The 14,720-nt window shown below is 37.0% G+C and overlaps 1 protein-coding gene across 2 annotated transcripts in view; it reads left to right on the forward strand.

The window, feature by feature from the left end:
- The first annotated feature begins 2,160 nt into the window (after positions 1 to 2,160).
- fry (Protein furry) overlaps positions 2,161 to 14,720 on the forward strand; it is a 1,574,680-nt gene continuing 1,562,120 nt past the window's right edge. For both annotated transcript variants that reach the window (XR_011018272.1, XM_068227610.1), the window contains exons 1-3: positions 2,161 to 2,349; positions 2,719 to 2,819; positions 2,924 to 2,977. Coding sequence is in view for 1 of the 2 variants with exons in the window: in XM_068227610.1 (XP_068083711.1) it covers positions 2,771 to 2,819; positions 2,924 to 2,977 (103 nt within the window). In the remaining variant the exon portion in view is untranslated. The remainder of the gene's footprint in view (positions 2,350 to 2,718; positions 2,820 to 2,923; positions 2,978 to 14,720) is intronic.

Consider the following 14,720-nt stretch of genomic DNA (forward strand, 5'->3'; position numbering starts at 1 on the left):
CCTAAACTCGCCTTACTCTTCCTGTGACCGACAAGCAATCGCTGACCTCAACCACGTCTTCTTCTCGTGCCATCTCTATAATGTACAGCGGGAAAAATTCATTACAACTTTGCTTTCATTGAATTTCCAACTACCACTCAACATCCAGTGCATTTTATCATCCCAACAACCAGAGGTGTATAATGCAGTCGCTATATTCCTAAAAGACATCGATTTAAGATTATGAAGTTTGACGTGATACTATTTCAGGAAAACTACGTAAACATACTACAGTTGCAGTGTCCCAATTTGTTCTTTATTCTCCCTCTCTCTCTCTCTCTCTCTCTGTGTGTGTGTGTGTGTGTGTGTGTGTGTGTGTGTGTGTGTGTGTGTGTGTGTGCCCTGATTTTGAGATTCCGTACTCATACTTATTGTTTTCTGTTACAATACATCTTTTTACAACAGACTTACGGGCTCAGAACATCATCCCAGGATAATATTATGGAAAATACATATGTGTATATGTATTTTCAGTGTATATTTAATGTATATGTTTTGTATTCTAATGTATTTCTAGTTGGCTGTTTGGTCAGGCACCTAAAGCCAAAAATAAATTTTTAAATATCATGGAAAACATAAACAATATTATATTAGCCACTTTTTCACGATAACGGATGAGTAATAAAAGTGCATATACATCCACAAACAATCGATATAAAATCCACATAAAATTATAGGTGTGTTTGAATCATGAAAAAGTAAAAGGCTTTAAATGTTAAATATATGTGAATTAAAAGAATGGAAGCTAAAGGGATTGTGGCTCTAAAATCTTAAAATCTTCTCGCAGAATGAAACCAGAGTTTTTAAAGAAAGCAAATTTGGCGTTTATTATTAGTATGCTAATAAAATAAAAACTGAAAGTCTGTAGTCGTTAGATCAAAATAACATCTTTGTGATATTTCTGCTATTGGCTTTACGTCGCACCGACACAGATATGTCTTATGGCGACGATGGGACAGGAAAGAGCTAAGACTGGGAAGGAAGCGGCCGTGGCCTTAAGTAAGGTACAGCCCCAGCATTTTCTTGGTGTGAAAATGGGGAAACCACGGAAAACCATCTTCAGGGCTGCCGACAGTGGGGTTCGAACCTACTATCTCCCGAATACTGGATACTGGCCGCACTTAAGCGACTGCAGCTATCGAGCTCGGTGTGATATTTCTAATGCTCACTCATAATGAGAGTGTTTCTTCGAACAATCGATCGTTTGATGAAAATATTCGCCACAGTTTCGAGGTTCGATTTACTTTTTGCTTCTTGATTATGAACATACATGACTGCATTATCGTTCAATTTTCATTCTGTAATGATAATGCGCATGTGGAAAAGTTGCAAAAAAAGGACGTTGTTTTGTGTATATAAAAACGGGTATAATTAAAGCGATCTTTAGCTAACTTAACTTTATACCTCTGGAATCAATTTCCCTTTATGGAGTTTTGAATGAATCAGATGTAATTAATAAAATAAAATATTCATATGACCCACTTGGGATTGTGAATAAAGAAATGGAAAGTTTCTTAGTTGGCTCCTCAGCCCGCCCGTCCTCGCCCCCGTTGATAATTTAGAGACGAAAATACCTTTGTATTGGTATGGTTAAGAATAATGCTGAATAATACGTCCTTTTTTTTGTCTTTTCTTTCGTTGTTATCTTTTTTACATCTTTCTTCTCTGTGTTTGTGGGGCCTGCTGGGCACGCGACAAAGTTTTGGTGGGTGCTCAAGTTCCCTAGCATCCCCGCAGTCGGCGCCCCTGCTCCAATATTTCTTGTATAGCTAATTCAGAAGTGTTTCAAAAATAATTTTACCCAAATACATACTTGTAATTTTGGTATAACTACCTCATGTCAGTCACTATTTGTATATAGTTTAGATCATATCTCTGCGTAGTTGAATGTATGTACTGCACCATTACGAGCCTAGGGTCAGGTGCCCCTTGAATGAATACTAAATAAAATAAAACAAATAAACAAGTAGCTCTACTAGCGACACGTAGTGAAGGAGAATTTCTACCACGACTTCTCGTTTCACAATTTTATTTTCTTCGATCTGCTAGATTCCATCTATGCTCATATTTAAAATTAAAAGTGAGTGACAGTCTTGTTCTTAATCTATGGCGCACTACCGGCAATAACATGAAATTGTCATTGATGTCTACCCTCGATCGGTAGGTTGTTTTGACAGGTGGAGAGAAATGTAAATTGCTGGACGTCGGAGGAAACTGATAATAATGTATTATTATCGTGAGCAATGTGTTCGGCGTTGTTTTTTTTTGTAACACCTTCCTTGTGTGTCAAGTGATATGTGACGTATTAAGGTTAGTGGAAATAAATCAATCGTTTTGACTGAAATTTTTTAATGAGAAACCACAGAAATTGCTAGTACAGTACAGAAATGGTGTGTTTTATGTATGTTGATATTGCGATTTATTTATTACTGAAGGTTAATTATTGGAAGTCCAGCAAATATCGCTGCAACTTGCTTACGGCAGGACTGTTTTTTGGTTAATTGTTTACACAGTACTAATTAAATGACCATCTGCATTAATTTACTGTATGTGTGGGAATATAGTTATTTACAAACGACCTGTTGTGTGTTCTTTCATCTTAAAAGTAAATGAATGCCGATGGCTCTCTTCTGATATTTACTTTTATTTTCTTTCCTTTCTGTGTTTCTTACATTCCAGGTACCGTGTGTGACCAGATATACTGCGGTAGATAAGTCATATTCCTACCAAAATGTTTCTTCTAGAAGGTGAAGAAGTTGTTAAGGAGGATGTTGTAGAAAGTGAGTTTCTTTTATGTATATTACAGATTTGTATTAGCACTACATATGTTGCATTTCTGCCTAGTATGCTACTTACGTTGTATTTTTCCTTGCTTGTTTTTTAGAAGATCAGGAGGACACTGGAGGTGGAGGAACTACTGTTAATGAAAATGCTGCAGGTATGAAAATAGTTCTAGCTTTGTACATTCTAAAATTACTCAAAGTTAGGGTGGTGCTTTTTATTATTTTGAAATCAAAAATTTAATATTTTGATTTTTACAGTTAGGCGTAATATTTTGTAGCGTTTCTGTCAAGTTATCAGCCCAGAGGCTGGTTGGATCCTCAAATAGCACTACCAGAGGTTATGTGAAATCACAAAGACTGATGGCGGCACTTAAATGAGGTGTACTAGGCAAGATGAGGTGTGAGGTAGTTTGCCATTGCTTACTTCGGTACAACCCTAGGACAGGGGACTCTAGAGGACAGAGATAGAGACGAGAGATTGAGGTGAGTGCTGATAACGAGCGTCATAAGGTGCTACTCAAAGTGTATAAAGGGCCACCAGGTATTGAAGAAAATGCATGTTAGTTGTGGGAGGGGGCTGACACTTATTGGTTTGGACACATTCTGACTAAAGGCAAAAAGAACCATTCATCTAACACGTCAGGGGTGTTTATTAGAAAATCTCTCAAAGTGAGTGAGCCCCCGCATAGCAGGGTTTCATGTCGGCCATTGGCCCACATTATCGATACACGCGACACGTTTGAGATTATAACAGTTCTGTTAGGATCCATTAGCAAGGTGAAGTTGGTTATTACGTATAAATGAATTGAATTATGGGAACAATGCAGTGCTTCATAAAATGCATCCAGTGGTAGTGACTGTTGAGCAGAGGGTGGTGTGTAATTTTGGTAGTACCCTACATACGCTGCTTGAGCAAACTGTGGATATTTGAGCTTAACAGCTAACAGCATTTGCTGGCAGTCAAAGGGGTCACAACCTCCTTAATTGAAATCTGTCTCCTCACACTCTATCGTCTCATGTATATAGTGATGATAAAAGGATATTCAGATGAGGGGAGGTGACAAGGAAGAAGTAGCAGACTATAAATTGTACTTCACAAGTGTTGAAAGGCAAATGACAGAATGTAGCGTAGTATTTATTAATGAAACCATAACAGACAAAGATTTGGTGGTTGTAAGAATCGAAACAAGAATTGTCTCAGTATATTAATAATGCAAGGACCTAATCAGGTGAAGTAGATAAGTTTTAAGACACATTGAGTATCATATTATTCAGGTTCAGCTGCAAAGTTTTGGATGATTTCAGTGTTGGAATCAGAAATATAAGCAAAGGATACATTATGAGATACATTGGGGAAGATTTTTGAACCAACTAGAATGGGAAATGATTATTGGATATCTGTGCTACTATGGTATTACCAGTTACAAATTCATTCTTTGTTCTTGAAACATCAGACTATTCAATACTATATGTGAGAAAGTAAGGGTATCAGCTCCATAATGGACTACGGTATATCATAACTGATGTTGGATTCAGGAAATCTGTGGATTTTGCTATGACACCAAGCATTATCTGATCTGCTGTGAACTAGGTGGCACTAGGCCTAAGACAACATAAGTTTGCTGATCGAATAGAAATCCAGTCGGCAAGCAGGATTTCTACTGCGATTGAATATGGTAAAATGACGAAGTGAAATTAATGCCAGTAAAGTACGTCTTGTCCTTAAATCTTCGGGTTAAGCTCCTTAATGTATGGCACCTGATCATTCTCGGGAATAATTGTTTCTTTTAGTTGTCTGGTGTCCAATTATACCTCTAAGGAACCCTAGGGATTCTGAAACACAGTTAATGGATTTACAAATTGTGTGCTTCTTTTTTTTAAATATATATACTACCACTAGCTGTAATACCCTGCGTTATCAAGATCGTTCGTAAATGTTTACCTTTAAGATTTATTACCAGTTAGGTGTGAAGTGAATTTTTATAGAATTCCTTTCCGAGATGCTTTTTGGATCTATTATGTAGTTCTAGAATTATTGAGATATATTTTATTTCGAGTTTTAAATTATTTAATTTTGGAGTAAAACTTTGTCCTTGTGGGAAGTATCTGATCCTTTCAAAAAAAAAAAAAAAAGAAAAGATAACTATGTATTTATTCGTTGTGCTATGGATATGCTGTACACGATTTCAACACTCATTGAGACTGTCACCAATCTGCCTTGTGACCCTAAAGGCAGTGGATTCATCTCTAATCTGTGTAATTTTAGACAATTTACTTTTAAGCTTCTCTCAACCCCCCCAAACCCCCGTCTCAATGGAGGCTGAACTTGGACTTGCACAGTATCCAGAGTGTTACAGTTCAACTCGGGGACCTCGTAAACAATTATTTGTTCAGCATTAATATTGATCAGTCATTTTCGTTCATTTTTATATTTAACCATCTCCCCTAGGAGATAGTAAGTCATGTGTACCAATTTTTTACGAGCTCAAATCTGGAAGGAACACACACTTCTGAAAATCCGGACTGTCACTATTCATCTCAGGGACCCTGCAAAGTATGAATTCGACACTATTTTTGATTATTTTTAACATCTCACCCCCTCCCACCCCCACGCCTAGGGGTGCTTGTGTTATCATAACTCCACGCAGTTTGTCTCCTGATAGTAAATCATAAGTGTATCAAGTTTGGTTGAAATTGATTCAGTAGTTCCGAAAACTATTGATTTGATACTATAATTGGACTGTTTTAGATATAGATGTATTTCACCCCCTCCTCTAGTGGTTCTAGGGGTGTCTACCCCAAACAGTACTTTTTCCAGATAATAAGTCATACTTGTATCAATTTTGGTTGATAGCTACGCTTGAACATACAAACGTCCATTACCTCAGTCATTTTGGACAATTTCTTTCCTATCCTTTTTCATCCCCTATGTCAAAGGGGCCTGAACTTGGACTTTAAAAAATCTGGAGTGTCACTATTCATCTCAGCGAACCGGGCGAGTTGGCCGTGCGCGTAGAGGCGCGCGGCTGTGAGCTTTCATCCGGGAGATAGTAGGTTCAAATCGCACTATCGGCAGCCCTGAAGATGGTTTTCCGTGGTTTCCCATTTTCACACCAGGCAAATGCTGGGGCTGTACCTTAATTAAGGCCACGGCCGCTTCCTTCCAACTCCTAGGCCTTTCCTATCCTATCGTCGCCATAAGATCTATCTGTGTCAGTGCGACGTAAAGCCCCTAGCAAAAAAAAAAAAATCATCTCAGCGACCCCAAAAACTATGGATTCAACACTATGTCGATTATTTTTATATCCCCCCTCGACTCCCCTCTCCCCCCCAAGGGGTAAAAAACGCTGAGTGTCACTATTCATCTCAGCGACCCTGAAAAGTTTGAATTCAACATTATTTTCAATTTATTTTATATCTCAACCCCCTCGTCCCCGCCTTTAAAGGTGCTTGTGGTGTCTTACCTTCATGAGGTTTGTCTCCTGATTCATTCATATCCTGAAGGTAAGACCATGTCGCTGCAGCCACATTTCTCTCTCCTCTGCTGAGCGTTTCAGGTCAACATATTTTTTTCAAATTAAGCGTGTCCATCACAGAATCCAGATATTTCTTCCTCAGCCTTCCTCTTCCCTTCTTACCTAGAACTTTTCCTTCCACCATAGTCGTGAGGAATGTGTTTTGTCGAAGTGTGTGGCCAAGGATTTTGATTTTCCTCTTTTCTACAGTGTTGATCTATTCCCTTAAGGGCCCTATTGTTTGACTTTTTCTCTGTCCAACTAATTTTCAGCATCCTCCTCCATATCCACATTTCCATTGCTTCCAGGCGTTTTATATCCTGTTTTGCTAAGACCCATGTTTCACAGCCATACAACAAAACACTCCACACAAACAATTTGGCAAATTCTTTCCTAATTTTAATGTTCCTGCTTATCAGAAGCTGTTTCTTGTTACTGAAGGCTTGTTTAGCTAGAGCAATCCTCCTCCTGATTTATGTGGTGCACCTGTTGTCCTGAGTGATAATGCTTCCCAAGTAGCACAATTGTCTTACTTGCTGTACATTTTCATCATCTACCTTAATGTTTATTGGTATTTCCTCAGTTGATTTCTTGACAACTAATACTTTTGTTTTCGAGGTGTTCAGTTTCAATTTTGATTCTTGTAGTGTTGATGTTGAAACTCGTAGCATTTTACTTATTTCCCTCTCTGAATCTGCAATTAATGCAATGTCATTGGCAAACCTTATACTGTGGATTTGTTGTTCATTAATTTTAATTCCTTTGGTTTTTTGTTTAAGTTTTGATATGGCCTCCTCGATGAACATGTTGAACAAAAGTGGAGATAGCGCACAATCTTGTCTCACTCCCCTTCTAATGGATGCTGTCTTAACATTTGATCTCTATTGTTGTGCTTTGATTTCTGTACAGGAGTAAAATGAGTCTTCTGTTCCTCTAGTTCAGTCTTATATTCTTCATGTTCCTAAAGAGTTGTTTCCAGTTTACTTTGTCAAAGGCTTTCTCTATATCCACAAATGCAATGTATGTTTTCCTGTTAACACTCAGTCTTCTTTCTAGAATAGTTCTTAATGCGTGAAGAGCTTCTCTTGTTCCCTTCCCTGTTGTAAAACCAAACTGATCCTGCGATGTATATTGTTCAGTTTTCTTTTTAATCCTGTTCTTAATTACATTAAGCAGTATTTTGGATGCATGCGATAGCAGTGTCAGTGTTCTATAGTTGGAACAGTCAGTAGCATTTCCTATCTTTGGTAAGGTAACTGTCCTACTTTTAGTAAAGTCTCCAGGAATTTTGCCATTGCAGAAGCATCTTGCAATGCTATTATACAGTTGTTGTTTCATTCTTTCTCCTATTCCCTTGAGAAGTTCTGCTGGCATGTCGTCCGGTCTGGTTGTTTTCTTGTCCTTTAATTGTCTTAGTGCTAGGTCAAATTCTTCCCATGTGATTATTGGGCCTATATTGTCTTCTTCTACCATCTGTTCAGGTTCAAGATAGTCTGGAATTGCCATTACTTCTTCATCCCAGTACAGGTCTTCAAGATATTCCTTCCAGTGTTCTGCGATATTTTCACTATCAATAAGTAGTTGCCCATTTTATCCTTTATAACTGTACTTCTTGTTTTGGGTTTATATTGGAGTGATTTAATCATGGCATTTGCTCTATATGTTCTTCCTCCAATTATATCATTCTCTATAGTCTGCGTAATTTCCTTCATCCATACTTCTTTTGCCTCCCTATGTTTTGTAACAATGAGATTCTTTGTTTTCCTGTACTTATTTTGGCCTAATGCATTGTTTATCTTATACTGGTTTCCTTTCTGAATGAGGTCTAATATCTCTTCAGTAATCCATGGTTTTCTTGACTCTAGTCTTCTGTTCCCTAAAGTTGTATGTGCTATCTCAGAGATTCCGTGTTTCATCATTTCCCAGTCCATCTCACAATTATTATATTCCATGAGTGCATTTGTATCCTCTGCATATTTCTGTTTAAATTGTTCATTTTGCAATCTGCTTAAATCCCATCTGACTTTCTTCCTTCTGATTATTTTTTTTAAGTCTGAAATTGCAGTTTGCCATTACAAGTGTGTGTTCACTGTCAACTTCAGCGCCAGGGTAGCTGTGGCTTGATTTGATTTGATTTCTATACCTAGCTTTAACTAATATGAAATCAATTTGGTATCTTTGCATGTCTCTGGGACTTCTCCAGGTATATCGTCTTCTCAAAGGGTGGTGTTAGTTATTACCATACCATACTGTTCACAAAAATCTAGTAGCCTTTCACCTCAGCTGTTTTTCTTTCCCAGTCCAAATTTCACTATTCCCATTCTGTTTGGTTTTGAGCCAACCACAGCATTGAAATCTCCCATAATCACCAGATTTTCCTCGTCATCAATTAGTTTTAGTAGCTCATCAAGACACTCATACAGCTCTTCAACCTCATCTTTGTTACTGTTCGATGTTGGAAAGTACACTTGTATAATGGTCATATCCCTAGGTTTTGGTTTGATCTTCACCATCAGTATTCTGTCATTTACATGATAGGTATTCTCAGTATTCTTTGCCCAGTTCTTCCCAAGAATTAGTTCCACACCATATTGGCCAGGTATTGTTCCTCCGCTATAGATGATCCTAAATGCATCACTAATGAAATCACCATTTCCTTGCCATCGTGTTTCACAAAGTCCTAAAATATCAATATTATCATCACTCTTTTTACCTTTTCTAACTTTCCAGGTGTCATTAGTGTTCTGATATTTCACGTTGCGATTTTCATCCGTTTTTCCTGTCCTTTGCAAGGATTTAGCTGACTGACGACCTGGGAAGCCTTGCAAGATCTTCCCCTGTCAGATCTTGAGTTTTGATGCTCATGATGAGTAATCATTTGCTCAAGTAGAGACTATTGCATGGTTGCATTACGAGGGATAATAATGCATTGGTTTCCCGTTGCCTTCTGCATCCCAATGCCATTGACCAAAACAAGTCGGTTCATCTGCCTTTAGGAGCAGTTTCTCACCCCATGGGCAATAGGGTGCCCCCTCCACCCGCTCATCCATCCTACAAAGGGACTGTTGGCACTTGGTAGAGGGATCTCCTTATACCGGGAGACACTCGGTCACATAATTCGTTAGCCGCCTGTATGTAATAACATTGTAATTTCATACATTCGTTGCCCCCTCTCTACCACGGGGAGGTGAATGCCTGGATCTCCCTGATACTAAGTCATAAGTGTACCTCAGGGGCCGATGACCTTCGATGTTAGGCCCCTTAAAACAACAAGCATCATCATCATAAGCGTACCAGGTTTAGTTGAAATCGCTCCAGTGGTTTAGAAGGAGATGTAATACATACATACCCACATACAATGACCTTTATATATATTTGCCTATAGATAATTACTTCTCAGCCTCGCCTTTGCTGGTTGGGAATCCTCTGTTGCTCTTCGTTAGGAGTAGGTGATAACTCGTGTCATTCCACTGTTGATATTCTATGTTTTTCACAGTTTTTTAAAATATGTTACACATCTAATAGACAGCTACATTGTTCAAACTGGTCAGACCTATCAAAGTTGTTCCTATAACATGGAAAGTACATCTTGGTCACGGCATGTTGGATTGCTGTTTTCAAATAATAGACATACAAATGAACCTCCTAATGGCGGCATGTTCCCAATCTCCTTTATTACCGGACTCTCATGATATAGTGTAAGCTGCTGTTGCCTAGCGACAATCTGTCCATCAATTCGATCCAATCTTGGTGCAGCTTTGCAATTTAATAAAATTACTCATAATAATAATAAAACTTCCTATCCAATTTCGTTCAAACCCCCTCACAATCACTCTTAGAAGCAATAAGAACAAATTGTGAAATTTTCAGCGAAATCGGTCCAGTAGTTTTTGAGTCTATTAATTTCAAATATACCAACATCCAATAATATATATAGATTAGATTCCATTCCACTTCCACTTCCGAATGTATTTTCAGGTATAGGATATAGCTTATGCTTGAAAGGTGTCCACCTATTCACACGTAAAGTATATTAAAAATTAGGAATTCTCCCTGGTTCATCATCGAACAAGCCTTCGTACTCCCTAATGAGATATAACAATTTCCTTTTTGCCTCATTTGAACAGTTAACATCCTGAATTTTCTTCTTCCACTGGTCATCAAAATTTTCTTCATAGTCTTCTATTACTTTCTTGACTGAAGCAAGGATTTCTTCCCCTTTCTCTCTGATCCTCCTCTTCCTGTCCACGAAGATATTTCGCTCTTAGTCATACGATTGTTGTCGTTCAGGTCATCCATCTCTGTTTCAAAGAATACCCATATTATATATATAACTGATGTTGGATTCAGGAAATCTCTGGATTTTTGTATGATACAAAGCATTATCTGAACTGCAGTGAACTAGGTTGCAGTAGGCCTAAGACTCAAAAAGCAATGTCTGTCTCTGCGGGTGAGATAAGGGTGTAAAATCTTCAGAATAAGGAAATTGGATGTACATGGGTACGATCAGCAAGAAGTTCCGAAGAATACGCACTAAGCAGAGAAAGGGTGGCATAGAAGGATGCTTTAGTAAAAGTTGCTAGGGGATATCTTTATCAGCAGTTTGTAAAATTGCAGAAAACCACTCATCTTGGTGGAATAATACAATTGTGGCAGCTAGTAGTCATAAAAATAAGCATATAAGAAACTGTTCTGATCAAAAATGAAGAATATGAATAGTACATAGGGGAATGAAAATCTAAACGAAATCTTGGATAACATTGACAATTCAGTAGAACGTGGTCAATTTGAACATTTTAAATTTGAATTTGTGGGTTATAGATAATTCAAACTTTTCTTGGGGTCCTTTAACATTCCTATACAGCACAATTTAAAAATTTGTGTTAAATTTGAATATTATTTTATTTAATTCAAAGTAATTAAATTCCATAATAGAACTCTCACATTTTGAAAGACATTTAAGTATGATATAGATGTTGATTTCCATAGGGAACCTGAAATATTAGTCCCGAATGAGTAAATTTATAATACCAATATAAATAGTCCGTTATTGGACATTGTAAGTTTTCCAGCTAACTCATTCGTGGTTGCCAGCGTTTCGCCCCTGTGTGCTAAGTTGGGTTCATGCTGATATAATGGGGACCTCTCAAACTTAATGTTGGATGATGGAAAATTGTTGCATCTGGTATCTGGTATATGAGCATATACAAGAAGTGGCAGCAAACCCAACTTCTAACAAAAGCGAACAAACAATTCAATTTGACAACGTTCATCCATCATGCCAACAAACGGATTCAAAGATTGTTGCCGGAAATGACACTTCAATAATAATAATAATAATAATAATAATAATAATAATAATAATAATAACAATAATAATGTCAAAAGTTTTGACTTCCAGCATTCAAGCTTTCACAATTAGCGACATACTCTCAATAGCGGGCTTTTATAAATGTCAAATAGACATCAATAAGTGGCAAAATAAACACTGTTAAATGGAATTTTAAGAAGACAACAGTTCTATATCATGATAGTCAATAAAATCATGAAGTAATTAACGTAAATAAATAAATGAATACTATATTTATTTATTTATTTATTTATTTATTTATTTATTTAACGAAGACAAGCTTTCAGCCAAATTGCATTGGCCTTCATCAGGGTATGTTAAGTTCTGCTTCCAACAGTGAACAAGAATTTCTTTGCGTTAATCCATTATTCATTTATTTATTTACGTTAATACTATGAGCCACAAAAACCTACGTTCAGAATCATGAAGTTTTTAACCAGATTCTCTACTTTTATTATTATTACAAGATATTAGAATCATTCCGTATTGACGGTTTTCACTTTACAATGGCGAAAAATGAGAGTATCCTCCTATTCAATACATCATATATTCCGTCATTAGATGGAGCAAACAAATTCAGACATGTTTCAGCTCGCTTGAGCCATCTTCAGTGAAAAAAATTAGGGGGGTTGGAATAATTTACATAATATAAGTTGAAAAAATGCTAAAAAACATAATGAAAGAGCAAATGAAAAAACAAACAAAAGAGAGCCTAGACGGAAACAAAATTAGCACAAATATACAATATTTACATCAATATGCAGAGCAAAAAACAACCTATTGCAACAAAATTCAGTGAAACAGGTGTTAATTTGAAATAATAATTGATACTAAAAACTGCATTAACCTAAGAAACGAGGGAATGAGAAAACAAATGATGCGGATGGAAATGAATAATGGTAGCACATGGTGAGGTTGTGGACCTCATAGTTTACAAGTTATTGGTTTATAAAAATGACAAAACAGTTTGAAATTGCTGTCAAAATCATCCTAGTGGAAACCCATCACATCAAATTGGTCAGGAGGAGAGCGGGAGCAAACATTTTTGAGAGAAACCAAGTCTGAATTAACCTGCAGGCGAAAAGCCTGTGACAAGGAGAAAAAAACACCATGAAATCTAAGGCTTTAGAAATAGTAGCATTCTCAATATCTTCTCAATCTAGCAGTCCCTTTCTTCATTATTGTTCATAATGTTGGCTGGTCAGAAAACAATAAAGCCCTTAATTACCCACAAGAATCTTCAAAAGGCAGAAATATTCAGTATGCGGTATGTAAAGATTGTTGGTTACAAGGATAATGTCCAAATAGAGGAGGTGAATAACACTAAAGAAGTATTAAAATTTACCTATGATAACAATGACATTTACAGTAAGGTACAAAGTTGAAAACTAGAAAACCAGCTGGAATTGATAAGGTTTCTGGGGATATACTAAAGACAATGGGTTGGGATATAGTAGCATATCTGAAGAACTTATTTGATTATTATTTGCATGAAGGAGCCATACCAAATGAATGGAGAATTGCTATAGTAGCCCCGTGTATAAAGGGAAAGGTGATATACATAAAGCTGAAAATTACAGGCCAGTCAGTTTGACATGCATTGCATGTAAACTTTGGGAAAGCATTCTTTCTGATTCTATTAGACATGTTTGCAAAATTAAAAACTGATTCAATAGAAGGCAGTTTGGGTTTAGAAAAAGGTTATTCCACTGAAGCTCAACTTGTAGGATTCTAGCAAGATATAGCAGATATCCTGGATTCAGGAGGTCAAATGGACAGTATCACCATTAACATATCTTAAGGCATTTGATAGGGTAGAACATGGGGGACTACTGGCAAAAATGAATGCAATTGGACCAGACAAAAGAGTGACTGAATGGTTTGCTATATTTCTAGGAAATAGGACTCAGAGAATTAAAGTAGGCGAAGCTTTATGTGACCCTGTAATAATTAAGATGGGAATTCCTCAAGGCAGTATTATTGGACCTTTGTTTTCTTATATATACTGTATGTATGTATGTATGTATGTATGTATGTATGTATATATATATATATCAGTGATATGTGTAAAGAAGTGGAATTGGAGATAAGGCAGTTGCAGATGATGTTATTCTGTACAGAGTAATAAATAAGTTAAAAGATTGTGAGCAACTGCAAAATGACCTCGATAATGTTGTGAGATGGACAGTAGGCAATGGTATGATGATAAACTGGGTTAAAAGTCAGGTTGTGGGTTTCACAAATAGGAAAAGTAATCTCAGTTTTAATTACTGTATTGATGGGGTGAAAGTTCCTTTTGGGGATCATTGTAAGTACCTAGGTGTTAATACAGTATAAGGAAAGATCTTCATTGGGGTAATCACATAAATATGATTGTAAATAAAGGGTACATATCTCTGCACATGGTTATGAGAGTATTTAGGAGTTTTAGTAAGGATGTAAAGGGGAGGGCATATAAGTCTCTGGTAAGAGCCCAACTAGAATATGGTTCCAGTGTATGGGATCCTCACCTTGATTACTTGTTTCAAGTACTGGAAAAAAATTCAAAGAAAAGCAGCTCAATTTGTTCTGGGTGATTTCCGACAAAAGAGTAGCGTTACAAAAATGTTGAAAAGTTTGGGCTGGGAAGACTAGGCAGAAAGGAGGCGAGCTCCTCGACTAGGTGGTATGTATATAATACCAATATAGTTGGTCCTTTATTGGACATTATAAATTTTTCATCTAACTCATTCCTGGTTGCCAGCGTTTCGCCCCAGTGTGCTAAGTCAACATCTTTATCTTAAGTGGTATGTTCCGAGCTGACATTGGAGAGATGGCGTGGAATGACATCAGTAAACAAATAAGTTTGAGTGGTTTCTTTAAAAGTAGGAAAGATCACAATATGAAGATAAAGCTGAAATTCAAGAGGACGAATTGGGGCAAATATTCATTTACAGGCAGGGAAGTTAGGGATTGGACTAACTTACCAAGGACCGAGCTCGATAGCTGCAGTCGCTTAAGTGCGGCCAATATCCAGTATTCGGGAGATAGTAG

This window comes from Anabrus simplex, chromosome 5 (assembly GCF_040414725.1).
Source record: "Anabrus simplex isolate iqAnaSimp1 chromosome 5, ASM4041472v1, whole genome shotgun sequence".
NCBI lineage: Eukaryota > Metazoa > Arthropoda > Insecta > Orthoptera > Tettigoniidae > Anabrus > Anabrus simplex.